The sequence below is a fragment of the Microtus oregoni genome, unplaced genomic scaffold (genome assembly GCF_018167655.1).
Source record: "Microtus oregoni isolate MIOR12 unplaced genomic scaffold, Mior012 000032F_ref0000030, whole genome shotgun sequence".
NCBI lineage: Eukaryota > Metazoa > Chordata > Mammalia > Rodentia > Cricetidae > Microtus > Microtus oregoni.
Genome location: NW_024543091.1, coordinates 5,633,114 through 5,652,500, shown reverse-complemented (window position 1 = coordinate 5,652,500; position 19,387 = coordinate 5,633,114). Strand labels below are relative to the sequence as shown.

At 38.0% G+C, this 19,387-nt stretch overlaps 1 protein-coding gene across 1 annotated transcript in view; it reads left to right on the top strand.

The window, feature by feature from the left end:
• The window catches only part of Mei4 (meiotic double-stranded break formation protein 4), a 158,951-nt gene that overhangs the window by 25,589 nt on the left and 113,975 nt on the right, over positions 1–19,387 (top strand). Inside the window, exon 2 of the mRNA XM_041679717.1 lies at positions 2,217–2,462. Within this exon, the coding sequence (XP_041535651.1) occupies positions 2,231–2,462 (232 nt within the window). The 5' untranslated portion in view covers positions 2,217–2,230. The remainder of the gene's footprint in view (positions 1–2,216; positions 2,463–19,387) is intronic.

Sequence of the window (19,387 nt, the reverse complement as noted above, 5' to 3'; positions counted from 1 at the left end):
CTCTAATGGTTAGCTTGTTTAACTAATGGGTAAGATTTTTGGGTAGGTGAGAGAGATTAGTGGGGAATTGATAAAGAAGATACCCAATATTAGTTCTGGTTTTCCCATGCACTTTCACAATTAGGGGACTCGTCACAGTGTGCCATTTTCCTTCCTGATGGCAGGATATCAGATAGGTGCATGAGGTTGTGGGTGGGGGTAAGTCTGAGAAGTTTGATTCAATATCAGGTCATTTTGAAAGTGCACTGCCTAGTTCTCCTTCCAGGGGATCCATGCATCTCTCTCTTAGGGTCCTCCTTGTTACCTAGCTTCTCTGGGGTTGTGGGTTGTAGGGTGGTTATCCTTTGATTCATGTCTGGTATTCACTTATGAATGAGTACACACCATGTTTACAGTGAGGAAGTCCTTGCTCCTGCCTCAGTGTGATGTGACAGACTTCGTTGACCCTTCATAGGAAGCCTCTAAGGAGTTATTGTGGGGTGGGGTGGGTAGAAAATGGGGGGAGTGGGAGGAGGGGAGAAAGGGGGAACTGAGATGGGTATGAAAAAGATTGTTTTAAAAAATAAAAATAAAAGAAAAGCAAAAGCATTAAAAGCAACAGCACAACAATAAAACAAAACAAAAAAAAGAGTGCACTGTATTAATGGTTCATGGGTTGTCCAGAAAGGATAAACAGACAGGCCTGAGGCAGCTATGAGAGAGTTAGGGCACCATAATTGGTTAAAATTATTAGCAGAGATTTGAATGGGAAAGAACTTGTGCAGTGTGGTCCTACTGTAGTGAAGGATAGGCCTGAAAAATTGATGTTAGTAAATTATAGGATATAATTTGAAATTATTACTGTAGGATCGGTGTGGTAACCAGATAGTCAAAATGTTCTGAAACACTGCGTGGTTGTCTCTGATCTTTGGGGAAATGAGTTCGAGGATCTCCTCCAATATAAAGAAAAAAAATTTAAAAAAGAACATGTAGCCAGCACTATGTCTGCCTACATGCTGCCATTCTCCCCGCCATGATTATAATTTACTGAACCTCTGAAACTGGAAGTGAGACACCACAATTAAATGTTTTCTTTTATAAGAAAAAAGATATTTAAATGTATATGTCCTTCATATAAAATGGTTTGCTATTAGCATGTAATCTACGCACACATTCCTGTGATACCTCAACATGTGAACACTATGCCAAGTTGTCACATGTCATTAAGCAGTAACAAGGAAAACAATCTGTACATCTTCAAAATAGGTTCAAGATTTTATTCAAATGGCTATGATGTGACATTGGCTGAATGTGCACGATGAAAGTGGAAAATGCCGGCATGAGCAACTACTTTTAACTTCACAATAAACATTTTTATGTTTTATGTTCAAATCCTCCGTGGTAATCCAGTAAAATATGGTGGAAGTCACAATGTGCTTACCCTTGACTGGAGACGATGATTAAGCTAATTAATTAAGCTAAGGTCAATTGTGCATCATGCTCTCCCTTTCAATGTATTCATATTGCAAGACTGAAATGTTAACGGTTTGGAGACATCTACTAAAGGCAGCAATTGGAATAGTTGGAAGTGCAGGATCAAACAATTTCCACAATGCAAATATTTGAAAAACTTTTGGTTGCTTATTTGAGATTATAATAGAATTACATTGGTTTCCCCTTCCCTTTACTCCCTCCAGAACTTCTCATATTACCCCTCCCCTGCTCTCTTTTAAATTTGTAGTCTATTGTTGCATGCATATATGCATATGTTTATACTTATTGCTAAATACAACCTGCTCAGACTATATAATGTTCTTCATATGTATGTTTTCAGGGCTGACCATTTGGATTGGATAACCAATTGTTGTATTCTTCCCTGGGGAAAACTGTTTCTTCCGCGCTCTGTATTCCTTACTTTGCTGTACTTCTTTCTGTCTAGTTGAGGACTCTGAGAATGTCTTTCCTAGTAATGTCAGAAGCTACACCCATAATGCCTCCCTAATGTGATGTATTAAGCATGAGTTGAAGAAGGACAATAACAGACATACAAAAGTGGATGGGGAAAACTCATGAGGCCTCATTTTTTTTAAAATTCTTGAGAATGTTGTTTCTTTTACTTGGAGCCAATTTATATTATGAACTTTTTAATTAGCACTATTCTGGAAGATCAATTTTGTTCAAATAAAACACTCTGTGAAAGTTAAAAGGAAATGTAACTTTTTTTCATTATGTGATAGGGACAAAAGCCAAGATGGATGTCCAGACATGGTATTTGAAAACGTCCAAACTGGCGCTGGCATTGGCAATCATCCACTCCAAACCAGCAGACAGAAGCAGCCGAGAATACGCAGAACAGCTGGCCATCCTGGTGACCCAGCGGGACTCCAAAGGGAAATCGAAAGTTGAAGCTTTAGAAGCCGAAGTTCTACAATTACGTCAACAACTTTTCCTGAGTCGGATTTCCTCAGGATTGTTTAAGAATGGTATGTAAAATCACTTTTCAGTAGTTTATAAACCTATTGTTACCGTAATTGGCTAGATATTTATTATAAAAACCTGAGAATGCTTATTTCTCCTTTCAGCCTCATATAATTTTTGTTATTTTGTCTTTGTTTGTTTGTTTTGTTTTTAGTTTAATCATCACAAGCTAGTGTCACCTTCTAATGAATAGAGCCACATTAGACTAGTCGACCAGCTGAGAAAATGCTTGTTTGTTACTGTTATTGTGGTAATGAGTATTGAACCCAGGGCATTGCGTATCTTAGTTCAAGTGTTCTACCACTCAGTGACAAAAGTTTGAGGTTGACTGAAGAAATTCATTTTAAAATCTCATTCTTAAATTCTGTTATATTTTTCTTTTATATAATAGCTGTCATTTATAAAGTATCAACCCTGGTGAATAATTTATGCCTCAAAATGTACACGATGAGGTTTTATTTTCTCTCATGATCACCTACCATTTTAGGGGGGAAAATAACCTAAAATTAACCCAGTTGTGATGTATTACAATAGAGAGAATGACAAAATGCCAAAAAAGCATTCATCCTGGTTCATTTCTTTGAAGGTTTCGGAGGTCTGGTCCTCCAAGTATGTATATATACTTGTCAATGAAATTGTTGCAGGGAATCTAGCAATTGGCAGAAGTATAAGAGAGGGAGAATTAGAGAATGCATATCCCTCCAGAAGCCCACTGCATTTGGGAGTAATCAAAACCCTTGTAAGCAAGTCGGACATGACAAGAAGAAAGGAGAATTGACTTAGAAAGTTCAGAAAGGCTCTACATAGCAATTAAGGAATGTGTATTGTATTCTTTATCATTAAGTTCAACATGTAAATGTCTCCACTAAGACTCTTGTGAACGTTAGAGGGGAATCTATTACTCTAGACAGTACAAGGAAACCAGGATTCTCTTGAACAAACTGGAACATGCGTCACCTGATTCACTTCATTCAGGGACTTTGTGAAGCACAAGAATGATGTGCAAACAATTTGGTAATGGGAAAAAATATGTAAGTCAGATCTCGTTATAAATTAGATCTTGTTACTTCGTTGTGTAAAGCTCTTCCCTGACATCTACATTTGTTCCGTGTTAAATGAAAACTTTTCATAGTGTCCCATAGTTGATGTCACTTCTTCTCATCTTTTCCTCTCCATATTATTCACTCCCCCCCATTATTAACTACTTGTATCATTGAAGGTTCTTTTTTTGGGGGGTGACTCTGCTATCTTCTCTGATATTCTGTCTGTGTTTTTCCTTCAGTATTTCCTAATGATATCTTTAAGGCTGATCATGCTGGTTGAATTTCATCTCTCATGAGTCATTCTGTGGAAAGTTTGCTTGGTTGTCACCTTTTCTCCTGATCTAGCATCTAAGTTCATTGAGCGGGAGGCATCTTGGATTTTTCCAGCCTAAATCATAATACTATACAGGTGTTCAATAGGTATTTGGTTAGTGGATGTGGAACATTGTAGTCCCTGGAGATAGGAAGGCTAATTTTATAAGCTTTCGCCAAAGCCCATGATTCGAATTCATGTTAAAATGTAATCCTTAGTTTGAACTATTGAGAGGTGTGGCCCATTGGTACCTCTAGAAGGAGACTTGAGTAGTATGTTAATGAATTATTATCAGACTGGGTCTGTTATTAATGACTAGTTGGACTTTGTCTTCCGAATTCTCTTGCCTACTGATTCTCTACTCTGTAATATGCAGGGAGTTCCCAGCCTCAAGAAAAGTTGTTACCAAATGTGACGCCTTAGCCAAGATCTCTTAAAGTATTAGCTGAATAAACCTATATTCTTTATGTATTATAAGTCTATGGTTTTTAGTTAAATAATAGAAAAACAGATGAAAACATCTTGTTGAAGATAATCAAACCTTAAAGGGCAGATGGTTTCAAAAATGGATACTTGTGGTGTTTATTGGGAATGAGTTCAGAGACTGCCTAAGTGTGATTTTAAGAATATTGAAATTTCCATCCCAGTTTATCATATGGATTGCGGTACTTTCTGTGTGAACAGAAATTTGTAGGATAAATATTGAGTGTACGCTTGTGTGAGTAGAAGCTACACTTGGTAAATGTAGGCGTTACCTAGATAGATGATCAGAAAACTCGGAGCAGGCAAGCAGGTAGGAACCATAATCATATATTTAGAATTTTTATATAATTTAAGTAATTGTAATAATTTTTAAGAGTTACAGGGATAACTGACCTGTGAGGGTAGGCAAGGGATGTTTGGTTCTAACATTTCAAAGGTTTGCAAGGCAAGGAGGCTTTTTCATATTTGTGCGTGCCAGCGTGTTGAGCACATGCATGCAGTGGGCAATGGGGACACACTAACTTGGAGGAATTGTGTAGATAACATGATGATTTAGTATGTGGAAAACATGATGACTTAGTATCTAGATATTAAAATCTCACTGTATAAAACAAAAATAGCAATATCATATTAATAGCCAGCCATATTTTTTCTCCATCTAATTCTTTATGACAGTGAACTGTTTGTGTATGCCCAGTGGGAAAAAACATAACAAACATAATCAATTGTTCTCTTTCTTCCTTGAAGTTATAGAATTCATATAATGGCAAAATGTAAAAAAAATGCAAAAATATTGAATTACGCCAATCATAAGCTTCTATGCTATCAACAATATTCCTTGTCATCCAAAATCCATTTGTAGCAGTGACCTAGGGTGCATGTTGTTTGTGAGTAAGGGTCTGGGTGATACCTTGTTTTATATTTTTCACTTAGAGTGCCTGTGAGAGAAATTTTTCAAAAATCATATATTTAAAATAAGTTTTCCTTGCAGCAGAAGTGGTATGTACTGTGTTTTGGGGCAGATGTTTGGAAGTGGTGTGTTCTTCCATCTGTTATCTCCAACTTAAAAACTAGGAATAACTGAGTATGTACTGAAATTAAGTCACTGTTATAGGGGAGATGAAAATAAAGCAAATGGTGTCATTAGAGTGACAGGGAAGCAAAAGAACTTAGTCGTTGTTTAAAGATAGAGAATTTGAAAGAACGTCATGACTTGCTCTGCAAGAGCTACTCCTAGCAATCAAAACATAGTAGAGACACATTTACATTAAATGTTTCTTTCTGGAGTTTTCAGTTTTTCCTTATCATTGTAACTATTCTTAAGCATTTAGAGGCTATCAATAGATGCTGAGTGAAACACTTTTTGAAAGATTGGGAGGCTGTGGGATGTAATTTACAGAAACAACTGTCTGTTGAACCAGTGGAACAGTCTAGAAGTAAATAAAGCAGAACTGGAATGGTTTACACAGAGTCTTAGGAGCTCAGATATTTCTCTATTCTGATTTATTGTCTTAACCTTCTTACTATGGATTTTATTCCTTAAGGAGCTATCCTAAAGAAGGGATGAATATAATCTGATTTTAGAATTATGCCATGTTTTTGTTTCAATGAATTGTTCAGTAAAGAAGGAAGTGAAGAAAGGAACAAGTGAGGGAGGGGGACAGAAGAGGAGAAATCCTGAATACCTTGTGGCATCTGTCTCAGCCTTCTTGGCGAGTTATACCAGACACAACTCTCTACTCAGTAAGCACCTCCTTTCTTCTTTAGAGTTCTTCATTTTATTTGGAAGACATTCTTATTTCCAGTGGGTTGGCCCATCACAGGCTCAAGCCTGCTTTTGAGAGTTTTGATAGACGTTTTGTGGGGTACAGTTTTGGACAATGTATGTCAGAAAGCACTTGGGAGGATCCATGTCTTTGGATGAAGAGCTAGAGGCCCATGAGAGATAGGAAATCCTTTTTACGCAATCTCTTGTTTCTTGTGTGCACTCTGCCAAGCCAAAAGATGGTTTTAGGACTGTGGTAGTCCTTAGCTAACATGGGCAGGATGAAAACCTGTGAGGCTGAGATGAGCCCGCATCCTGATGACATGGCTCTGTGGATGGAGCAGTTCTTGTTAGTGAACTTTTAAGAGGTAGAGGATGCTAAAAATCATTGTTCACAAGTCTTTTGTTCTTCATTTCTGAGGAGCCTCCTGAGTTTGGGTTCCTTCACATTCTGTACTGTGGCACGGGGAAGTTTTTCACTTCCATACTGTCTTCCTTTTGTTTTCTTTCTAAGCATATACACTCATTGTTTATTTCCTCCCTCTCCTTTTTGTCTGCCTATATACTCTTCATTTTTTTCTGATACAGTTTCAGTATTCTACTTCTTCTGATGGTCTCTCTAGACTAAATTATATTTTCATGCTATGAGTCTCATAGTTCGTATTTTCAGAGTATATGTAAGGTAAATTTTAAATGTTTAATTCTGTCTTCCTTGTGGAATCTGAACCATGCTTGCAGGAACTGTGTTGATATTCATCATCAGATAATCCGGTTTTTAGCACAGCACCTGCCTTTTCAGGGCTGATGAATGAGTATTCATAGAAAAAATTGTAGAATAAATGTATGTTTACATGTTGATATTTGTAAAATCCTATCCTGTTCATTGTCTGGGTTTTGTTTTTTTCTTAAGATATTCCTAGCCTTTGTAGCAATACATAAAGGCACGGAGAGTAAGTCTACCATCTTGCTAAAGATCCTGTGGGTAGAATGAGTCTCTGGACTCCTACCTCCATGGGAGTTTAATCAGATCAGAATAAATGAACAATGACAATACCAACTTCTCTTCTTTGATAGATACAGAAACTAAAATTGTTTAGAATATTTTCATTCTCTTAGATGTTTGCTCAATGTGATTTTTTGTTAGTTCAATCAATAACAAATATTTCTCATTATTATTATTACCATTATTAATTTGGTTCTAGAAATTGAACTCATGGTCTCATGTATGTTAAGGGTATGTACTATTTCTTAGCTATACCCCTAAACCTAAAACAAATTTTATTTCTTTCTTATATTTACCGTTAGTTTTAGCTTTTGACATATTGTATATGTGCTTTGTAAATGCCCTGTGTTTCTCTGTTTATAAAATTAAGGCTATATTAGAAATTTAAATATGCAATGATTCTGAATTTAATATTTTGTCCTTAGAGCCTGACATTAATATTTTTTAGAATAAATTGGATATTCAGTGAACAAAACTCATTTCAGAGTCTCTGGAAATATATAGTATATTGTCATTCTCATTCTCAAAGCAAAAACAAAATTAGAAAATAGAGCTAATAGGGTGGACCTGAGTCTCAATTTCTGTCCATCTTCAGACAGTCTGGATGTTCTTGTTGTGACTGGCAAGGCTAAGACATCTCCTTTTATTATAGTGAGCTTGCTTGAAAGGAACAGGAAATAAATACGCTACTTGGGGACTGTGTGAAGGTAGGCAGAAAGATCAGAAGACAACAAAATGGAAGATATTGAAGGAATGTGATTAATAAAAGAGTCCTAGGTAGCCTACTACTTGAATGCATAATAAAAATGAGGAGAAGCAGGAAGGGGTTTCCTGAGCCCCATGGAAGGGCCCACATTTCAGGGACCATTATGATCTTTCTTTAAGTCAGCAACATCAGTTGGGAAGTGGTTGGAAAAGGAAAATGCTGATCCTACCCAAAAACTGAATGAGCAACTCTGGATACTCAGCCACCCATAATTTAACCACTCTTAGATGTTCATGATGGGGGCTGAAGTCTCAGCACTACTGGTTTAAAGAAATAAAATTGAAATATGCATTCATGAGACATAATCTAAAATTTGACCAGAAATGAACCTATAGAAACCTAATTACTGCCTGGCAAAATACCTGCATGCATGCACTAACTGAAAAGGGCAGCAGGCCTTGGAGCATTTTAAATACCACGCAAAAATACTGAGCCTGCAGTTCCAGAATTCAGGGTTCATTTGGAGTCTTTTTACAGCATCAGAGTTAAGAGAAAGCAAGCCAGCAAACAAACAGTAGCATGAACTTGACTTTAGTGATGGTGTTTGATAGCATTCCATATTGGTAAGTGAGATGCATGTACAAACATAATAAGAATCCAGGGATAGAATATAGTTGCTTCTTTTCCAGGATGACTTCTGCTTTTGTTAGTCTTCCCCCTTTCTCTTCACACATCCTCATTGCCCTCATCTTCAGTAAAGACCTATACTGTTTGAGGTCTACTAAAATACCCCAGTTTATGGTGTAAAAAGTACCCTTGGATAAGGCAGCATTTTTCGTTTCCCCTCAAAAGAGTATCTGCTTCTTTTTTATTATTCAAAAAAAAAAAAGAATTTCCACCTCCTCCCTGCCTCCCATTTCCCTCCCCCTCCTCCCACTCCTCTCCCCCTCCCTCTCTGGTCCAAAGAGCAGTCAGGGTTCCCTGCCCTGTGGAAAGTCCAAGGTCCTCCCCCCTCCACCCAGGTCTAGGAAGGTGAACATCCAAAATGGCTAGGCTCCCACAAAGCCAGAACATGAAGTAGGATCAAAACCCCGTGCTATTTTCCTTGGCTTCTCATCAGCCCTCATTGTCTGCCATGTTCAGAGATGTAGTAATAGGAGCAGCGGGGCTGCATTCCCAGCACCCCAGCCGCCTGCTCGGCTAGCTTATGCCCTGAAATAATTACAGGGACACTGTATTCTTTAAGCACTGCTTGGCCCTTTAGCTCTAGCACTTACAGGCTAATTCTCACATCCCGATCTACCCATCTCTAATAATATGTGAGAACCGGTCTTACCAGGAAGATTCTAGCCTAGTCCATCCTGGGTGGAACCTTCATGCCAGGAGCGGGGCATGGCATCTCTCTCAGGCGTCTGCTCCTGAGAGAGCTGTGGAGTCTCTGAGCTCACTTCCTCTTCTTCCCAGTATCCTGTTCTGGTTACTCCTCCCACCTATCCTCTAACCAATAAAATGGGCCAGGGCAGTTCCTTTATTAGCCAATGACCTTCCTCCATCACAGAGAGTCCGGTTTTATCCAATGATTTTTCAGTCACAGTCCAGCTGGCCTTGGTGAGCTCCCAATAGATCAGCCCCACTGTCTCCGTGGGTGGGTGCACCCCTCGTGGTCCTGACTTCCTTGCTTATGTTCTCCCTCCTTCCGTTCCTCATTGGGACCTTAGGAGCTCAGTCTAGTGCTCCAGTGTGGGTCTCTGTCTCTATCTCCATCCATCGCCAAATGAAGGTTCTATGGTGATATGCAAGATATTCATCAGTATGGCTATAGGATAGGGTCATTTCAGGTTCCCTATCCTCAGCTGCCCAAGGAACTAACTGGGGACATCGCCCTGGGGACCTGGGAGCTACTCTAGGTTCAAGTCTCTTGCCAACCCTAAGGTGGCGCCTTAACTAAGATATGTGTTTCCCTGCTCCCCTATCCAACCTTCCTTTATCCCAATCATCCCATTTCCCCAAGTTCCCCCCATCCTCCCCTTCTCACTTTTCTTTCCCCATCTCCCCTTACCCCATCCCAGCTCCACCCCCAAGATCCCAATTTTTTGCCCGGCAATCTTGTCTACTTCCCATATCCAGGAGGATAACTATATGTTTTTCTTTGGGTTCACCTTCTTATTTAGCTTCTTTAGGATCACAAATTATAGACTCAGTGACCTTTATTTATGGCTAGAAACCAATTATGAGTGAGTACAACCCATGTTCATCTTTTTGGGTCTGGGTTACCTCACTCAGGATAGTGTTTTCTATTTCCATCCATTTGCATGCAAAATTTGAGAAGTCATTGGTTTTTACCGCTGAGTAGTACTCTAATGTGTATATATTCCACACTTTCTTCATCCATTCTTCCAATGAAGGACATCTAGATTGTTTCCAGGTTCTGGCTATTACAAATAATGCTGCTATGAACATAGTTGCACAAATGCTTTTGTCATATGATAGGGCATCTCTTGGGTATATTTCCAAGAGTGGTATTGCTGGGTCCAGGGGTAGGTTGATCCCGAATTTCCTGAGAAACCCCCACACTGATTTCCAAACTGGTTGCACAAGTTTGCATTCCCACCAGCAATGGATGAGGGTACCCCCTCCTCCACAACCTCTCCAGCAAAGGCTATCATTGGTGTTTTTGATTTTAGCCATTCTGAGAGGTGTAAGATGATATCTCAAAGTTGTTTTGATTTGCATTTCCCTGATCACTAAAGAGGTTGAGCATGACCTTAAGTGTCTTTTGGCCATTTGAACTTCTTCTGTTGAGAATTCTCTGTTCAGCTCAGTGCCCCATTTTATAATTGGGTTGCTTAGCCTTTTATGGTCTAGTTTCTTGAGTTATTTATATATTTTGGAGATCAGACCTATGTCAGTTGCTGGGTTGGTGAACATCTTCTCCCAGTCAGTAGGTTGCCTTTTTGTCTTAGTGACAGTGTCCTTTGCTTTACAGAAGCTTCTCAGTTTCAGTAGGTCCCATTTATTCAATGTTGCCCTTAATGTCTGTACTGCTGGGGTTATACATAGGAAGTGATCTCCTGTGCCCATCTGTTGTAGGGTACTTCCCACTTTCTCTTCTATAAGGTTCAATGTGTTCAGATTGATATTGTGTTCTTTAATCCATTTGGAGTTGAGTTTTGTGCATGGTGATAGATATGGGTCTATTTTCATTCTTCTACAGGTTAACATCCAGTTGTGCCTGCACCATTTGTTGAAGATGCTTTCTTTCTTCCATTGTATACTTTTAGCTCCTTTATCGGAAATGAGGTGTTCATAGGTTTGTGGATTAAAAACCTGGTCGTCTATACAATTCCATTGGTCGACTTCTCTGTTTTTGTCAGTACCACGCTGTTTTCATTACTGTAGCTCTGTAATAGAGTTTGAAGTCAGGGATGGTAATGCCTCCAGCAGTTCCTTTATAGTATACGATTATTTTGGCTCTCCTGGGTTTTTTTGTTTTTTCATATAAAGTTTATTATTGTCCTCACAAGGTCTGTGAAGAATTTTGATGGGACCTTGATGGGGATTGCATTGAATCTATAAATTGCCTTTGGTAGAATTGTCATTTTTACTATGTTGATCCTCCCAATCCAAGAGCAAGGGAGATCCTTCCCTTTTCTGGTATCCTCTTCAGTTTCTTTCTTCAATGCCTTAAAGTTCTTGTCAAATAGATCTTTCACTTCCTTGGTTAGAGTTACCCCAAGATATTTTATGCTCTTTGTGGCTATCATGAAAGGTGATGCTTCTCTGATTTCCCTCTCTGCTTCCATATCCTTTGTGTATAAGAGGGCGACTGATTTTTTGGAGTTGATCTTGTATCCTGCCACATTACTAAAGGTGTTTATCAGCTGTAGGAGTTCTTTGGTGGAGTTTTTGGGGTCGATTATGTACACTATTATATCATCTGCAAATAACGAAAGTTCAACTTCTTTCTTTCCAATTCGAATTCCCTTGGCCCCTTTATGTTGTCTTATTGCTATTGCTAGAACTTCAAGCACTATATTGAAGAGATATGGAGAGAGTGGACAGCCTTGTTGTGTGCCTGATTTTAGTGGGATGGCTTTGAGATTCCCTCCGTTTAATTTGTTGTTAGCTGTCGGCTTGCTGTATATAGCTTTTATTATATTTAGGTATGACCCTTGTATCCTTAATCTCTCCAAGACTTTTATCATAAAGGGATGTTGAATTTTGTCAAATGCTTTTTCAGCATCTAATGAAACAATCATACTGTTTTTTCCTTTGAGTTTATTTATATGCTGGATTACATTGATAAATTTTCATATGTTGAACCAGCTCTGCATCTCTGGAATGAAGCCTACTTGATCATAGTGGATAATTTTTCTAATGTGTTCTTGGATTTGGTTTGCCAGTATTTTGTTGAGGATTTTTGCATCGATGTTCATGAATGAGATTGGCCTTTCATTCACTTTCTTGGTTGAGTCTTTGTGTGGTTTTGGTATCAGAGTAACTGTAGCTTTTTAAAAGGAATTTGGCAATGACTCTTCTGTTTCTATATTGTGAAATACATTAAGGAGTATAGGTGTTAGGTCTCCTTGGAAGTTCTGGTAGAATTCCGCATTGAAACCATCTGGTCCTGGGCTTTCTTTGGTAGGGAGGTTTTTGATAACAGCTTCTAATTCTTCGCGACTAACAGGTCTATTTAGATTGTTCACCTGGTCCTGGTTTAACTTTGGTATATGGTATTTATCTAAAAAAGTGTCCGTTTCATTTACACTTTCCAGTTTTGTGGCATACAGGCTTTTGTAGTAAGATCTAATGGTTCTCTGAATTTCCTCTGTGTCTTTGGTTATGTCCCCTTTTCATTTCTGATCTTATTAATTTGCATATTCTCTCTCTGCCGTTTGATTAGTTTGGATAGGGGTTTATCAATCTTGTTGATTTTCTCCAGGAACCAGCTTTTTGTTTCATTGATGCTTTGTATTGTTTTCTGTGTTTCTATTTTGTTGATTTCAGCCCTCAGTTTGATTATTTCCAGTCTTCTACTCCTCCTAGGTGAGTCAGCTTCTTTTTTTCTAGAGCTTTCAGGTGGGCTGTTAAGTCTCCAATGTGAGCTTTCTCTGTTTTCTTTAAGTGGGCACTTACTGCTATGAACTTTCCTCTTAGGACTGCTTTCATAGTGTCCCATACGTTTGAGCATGTTGTTTCTTTATTTTCATTGAATTCAAGGAAGACTTTAACTTCATTCTTTATTTCTTCCTTAATCCAGGTATGGTTCAGTAGTTGACTGTTCAGTTTCCATGAGTTTGTTGAATTCTATCCATGGTGATCTGATAAGACACAGGTGGTTACTAATATTTTTTTTGTAACTCTGGAAGTTTGCTTTGTTATTGTGTATGTGGTCAATTTTCGAGAAGGTTCCATGAGCTGCAGAGAAGAAGGTATATTCTTTCCTATTTGGGTGGGATATTCTATAGATGTCTGTGAAGTCCATTTGATTCATTACCTCCATTAATTCTCTTATTTCTCTGTTAGTTTTCTGTCTAATTGACCTGTCCATTGGTGAGAGAGGAGTGTTGAAGTCTCGTACTATTAGTGTGTGCGGTTTGATGGCTGCCTTGAGTTTCAGTAATGTTCCTTTTACATAAGTGGGTGCTTTTATATTAGAGGCAGAGATATTTAGGATTGAGACTTCATCCTGATGAATTGTTCCTGTTTTGAGTATAAAATGTCCCTCTCCATCTCTTCTGATTAATTTAAGTTTGAAGTCTACTTTATTAGAGATTAGTATGGCCACAAATGCTTGTTTCTTAGGTCCATTTGCTTGATAAGCCTTTTCCCAGCCCTTTAGTCTGAGTAGGTGCCTGTCTTTGTGGTTGAGGTGTGTTTCTTGTAGACAGCAGAATGTTGGATCCTGTTTTCGTATCCAATCTCTTAGCCTCTGCCTTTTTGTAGGTGAGTTGAGTCCATTGACATTAAGTGATATTAATGACCAGTGGTTGTTAACTCCGGTCACTTTTTTAGTAGTAGAGTTTGTATGTTTCCCTTCTTTGAGTTGCGCTGGTGAAGGGTCTCTAGATGTCTGAGTTATTGTGGTCATTGTTGGACTCCTTGGTTAGTGATTTTCCTCCTATTACTTTTTGTAAGGCTGGATTTGTGGCTACGTATTGTTTAAATTTGTTTTTATCCTGGAAAATTTTGTTTTCTCCATTTATAGTGAACGAAAGCTTGGCTGGGTATAGTAGTCTGGGCTTGCATCCATGGTCTCTTAGTTTCTGAAGTACATCTATCCAGGACCTTCTGGCTTTCATGGTTTCCATAGAGAAGTCAGGTGTAAGTCTGATAGGTTTACCTTTATAAGTAATTTGGCCTTTTTCCTTTGCAGCTCTTAATATTCTTTCCTTATTATGTATGCTTTGTGTTTTGATTATTATATGGCGAGGGGATGTTTTTCTTTTTTTGATCCAGCCTATTCAGTGTTCTGTATGCTTCTTGAACCTTCATAGGTATATCTTGCTTTAGGTTTGGAAAGTTTTCTTCTATAATTTTATTAAATATATTTTCTGGACCATTGAGCTGCACTTCTTCTCCTTCTTCTACTCCTATTATTCTTAGGTGTTGGTCTTTTTTTTGTGTGTGTGTGTGTGTGTCCCATATTTCCTGAATGTTTTCTGGTGAGAGTTTGTTGGACTTGCTGTTTTCTTTGATCAGTGCGTTTATTTTCTCTATGGTATCTTCAGAATCTGAGATTCTTTCTTCTATCTCTTGTATTCTGTTGGTTATGCTTGTTTCTGTAGTCTCTATTCGTTTACCTAGATTTTCCATGTCCAGCTGGCCCTCTGTTTGTGTTTTCTTCTTTGCCTCCATTTCAGTTTTCAAGTCTTGAACTGTTACCATTATATGTTTGATTGTTTTTCCTTGGTTTCCCAGGGTATCATTCACTGATTTATTCAATTCTTCAAACTTTCTGTTATACTTCTCACCCATTTCTATAAGGGCATTTTTTACATGTTGTTTAAGGCCGTCAATCATTTTCATAAAGTTAATTTTTTCTACTTCTTCTTGTTTAAGGTGTTCATGTCCTCCTGTTGTGAGGTCGCTGGGTTCTGGAGGTTTCACGTTGCTTTTCAGATTGTTGGGTGAATTCTTGCATTGGTGCCTGCTCATCTCTTCCTCCAAATGCTCCTCTATGTATCTTCTTTTACAGGATCAGGTCTCCTTGCCTACTGATGTACCTTCCCAGTGATGGCACTCCCCAGTGATGGCTCTCCTGGTGCTTGAGTGATGTCTCTCCTGGCACCCACATCAGATCTCCATGCTGGTTGGGTAGCTCGTAAACAAAGTGCCTACCTTGCTTGCTGCAGGCAGGCTATTGAAACAAAGGAGCTCCCGCTTGCCTGGTTACCCTCAGGATTCGGCCCCAGTGCCCAGACAGGCTGAGATGGTTGATGTTATGTGCCCGAAGAGAGAAGGGAAGCAGAAGGGGGGAGGGTTCTGGATGTAAGCTGTGTGGGATAGGAAGAGCGAGGCAGTATTGAGTATCTGCTTCTTATATCAATTTTAAAGACATTTTGTCAGGAAAGCATAATTATGAAGGAATTCTGCATATTTCATACTGGCAACCTATGCGAATATTAAATCGGATGAAACTATAATAATCATTTGAAAAGTGCAAGTTAACTAAGATAAAAATAAATATGTTGCTATGAATGAATATCAGAAATTTGCAGACAATTGAAGAAAAACAATTTTAACACATAAATTTCACATCACAGATCCAGAACTGTACAACATGTGCTTACATTATATTTCAGGACATAATGAAGTAACTGACCTAAAAATAAAAGATGTTGATATATTTCTAAGAACAGTACATACAGTAGCACATTTTGGTATACGTGGAACACAGTCAGCTGAGAATACTTCACAGGGATGTCTAGAGATATTGGCTTGCTAAAGGAGACATTAGGGTAGTGTGAGATGTTCTTAGTCAGTGAAAAACCTGTTGTTTCACATCATCAGTTAATCTGGAGAAAGTCGATGGCTGTTGTTTTCAGCATCCACTTTTTCTCAGGTTAAGATAAATACTGCTTATACATCTTTAATACATTCAAAGTATTTCTGCCTTTGTTTGTGATGTAAAATATATAGGGAAGAGATTGTTCACTGATATCTGGGTTTTTATATTCTCAAAGTTCTGGTTTTAAAAATACCTCTTTATTATTTAAGTTAAATTCATATGAAAATCAACTGAGTTGTTTTTCTGCTTTCCCATGGTTTTAGATTCAGTGAGATCTTAGAGATAGGTTTGCTGTTCAAAGTATTTTTGGGACTAGTTAAAGTATAATTTCAAATCAAGCTAATAATTGTGAAATAATAGAAATTATTTTCATGAAGCTTTGTGAATTTTTCAATGTAAATTAAATTGTAATTCATAGAGCGAGTTTGAATTTTATGTTGACTGATGTGTCTTGGTGAAAGATGACTGATGAAAATTTAAATGATTCTGCTCCTTCTACATATTTTATAATATTTAAAATGTTCTAATTTGTAATTAAAGCAGAATATGTAGGCTTTAGGCATCTTGCTTTTGCCCATTGTTTTTCGGATAACAAATACCATTAACCCTGGAATTTAGTGTAATTTGCCCATTTCTTTCTGTAAAGTAGTATTTTTAACAGAATGCCCCCATTCTTTGACCTACTTCATACAAATTAGATTGTGGTTTGCATATTTTAATACCTAATTTGGTTATGAATTTACTCTTCTCTCAGTGACTCTGAGATGCTTCTACCTGTGTATTGTATGAATGTTTGACCTCATTTGATTCGTTCTTATTCAGTGAACCGTGAAGCCTCTCATCATATTTACAATTTCTGAGCAGTTGTCAGGCCGTAGTGGTGGGCTGCTTTATGTGGCTGTGCAACAGAACTAGAGCGACAGCACAGGGGTAGCTGGAGGCGTGATCTGTAGAGAGAGGTAGTGAGGGGGACGGAGGGGAGGGTGGGTTTCGGATTGTGAACACAGCAACGGCAAGCTGAAGTGCTCTTTTATGCCACTTAGCAGCAAATGACAAATCAGTCCAGACCCTCTGCACCAGCAAGTCTACATTAGTAATCATGAGTTCCCATGAGGAGATCCTCACACTCCAAAAACTGCATAACCACAAAGAGATTTGTAGTTTTTATTTCATAAATTTGTTTTTATTTTAGACGTATTTCTGAAGGTCTTTGTCGCTTTAGTGTTGGTATGCATGGGCTATTCAGCCTTGGCTACGATGCTAGAATCACCTGATTCCCGGGAGTAACAACAGGATCTAGAGGTGAGGGATTGGACTAAAGCATCAGAGCATTTCATTTTCCATAATCTTTGGGTTATTCTAAAATACAGTCAAAATTGAAACTGCTGTTTGTGTGTCAAATTGGACAAGGAATAGATTGTGCAGGTTAGCTTTTGTGAACTTCATACACGTCTCGCCATGCCCAGAAAGAAGGAATCTCAGTTGAGGAACTGCCTCCATCAAACTGACTTGTAGTCAGGTGTGTGTGGTGTTGTCTTGACTGAAAACTTATGTAGGAAATCTGAACCTGTCTGGGGTAGTACCATCTTAAGACAGGTGGGCCTGAGCTACAAAAGGAAAGGTAGCTGAACCAGAGGAAGCAAGGCAGTAAGCAACATTCCTCCTCGGGCTCTGCTGAAGTTCTTACCTCCAGGTTCCTGCCTCGGCTTCCATCAATGATGGACTGTACATAATCTGTAAGCTAGACAAGCCTTTTCTCTTGCTTTTGGCCATGATGTTTAACACAGCAACAAAAAAAAAAAATTGAACAGATGTAGAAGCCAGCAAATCAGTGAAAAGATTCCATATTAGTGCATTATGAAACAAAAATAATGTAGTTTATTGACTAGCCTCCTGGCCATAAGAAGAGAAAGAAAAGCCTCCTTAAAGGGGGGATTAGAACAGAGACACTTTCTTTTGTTCTGACATGCAAATTCTGTCAAGCACAGGCTGCCTTTCAACTAAAACACATCCTGCCCCAGCCCCTCCAGTACTGGATTACAGGTACATCAGGCCCAGCTTGAGACAGAATTATTTTTCTTTCTACAGTGATGGCTGCCTATGTGATTTAGCTTTTATTACTTAGAAGGTCTGAAAATACTTCATACAAAAAAAGAGAAAGGAAGACAACTTAATGAGCCAATATCTTTTCCATTTCTTTTTGATACTGGAAAATACATTGTTGGATGTCTCTTGCAGTGAATGCAGTATTTACATAAAAGTGAGAGTAATTCTAGATACACATGCCAATTTTGATCTCTCAGGGGATAGCATGGGTTCAGGGCAGTCTACTCTCACCTGGGTTAATAGACTTCACAGGAGTGCTCAGTACTCAGGAGTAACAATAGGTAAATAATCAGGGTTCTTAAAGACAGTTAGGGTGTGTATTGTGAGTTTTATCATGATTGTCATCGCTTGTAGAAAACACTCTCAGTAGTCACTAAAAGTGAAGATTAAAGATGGTTTTATAATTGTTTTCTGTAATTTAAGGCTGCAAGATTGTTTCATTGGAGACACCAGATTATTTTAAGATGTAAGTTTAACAGTTACCGAGAGACAGTCTGAGATGTCATTAGTTTAGAATAGGAGCTAATAGCTCCTTCTGAAGGAGAACAGGAAGGTGGAGTTGCCCCCTGTAGCCATACTAAATGTAATGATGTCAAAATAAAGTAGTAACCAAGATTGCCTGAATTTTGTTGGATTTCCCTAATACAAAATAATTAGCTTAGTACCTGTGATTATTAGTAAGGTTTTAGGAAAATAATATAGTATTGTAGTGTTTCACTACAACTTTTTGATGGCTTTTTAACAAGGCTTACATTTTATAGACAGGTTTCAATATATGGAGTGTGAAAGAAAATAATACCTTGAAACTATACCAATCTCCAAAACCACTAACTATCCACAATAGATTGTAAAAATACTCTAGTCAGAATGGGTTTATATTCAGGCAGGCAGCCCAGTCTGGTACTTTTTCTAATTAGTATTCCTCTCTGTTTCATCTAAGTAGGTATACATTAATAAAATATGCATGAATTGCACGAGGCAATCAGGATCAACAGAGACAAAGCCTACAACTGTAGATCGACCTTTCTACAATGTCTTCCAACAATATGGACATGATTTAGAGAGTATAATTGATGGATGATGAAATAGGATGTGGATTAAAATTACAGAGATCTTTTGTGCTTTTAAATATGATATAGTAAGTTGACAATTTAATTAAGGTGTTAATGGACTGAAAGTTTATGGAAACACTCAAAGTAGGTTATAATATTTCTCAATACTGTTAAATTCAGAAATACTGACAATCTACTAAAATCATGGAAATGATCATCAGGTACTTGAACATGTTGTGTTCTCTTAGTGTGGTGCTTGATTTTGAAGACTAGAAAGGAAGAAACTGCCTGTTTACTCATTAGGAGTTCTTGTCTTGTTAGAGAGGCAAGATATCTTGAACTGGTTACATTAATTGATCAGTTCATATTTTATTCAATACAACTCTTATTTCTGCAGTTTATTTAGTGACAAAACAAAAGTAATAAAATTTCTATTCACAGACAATAA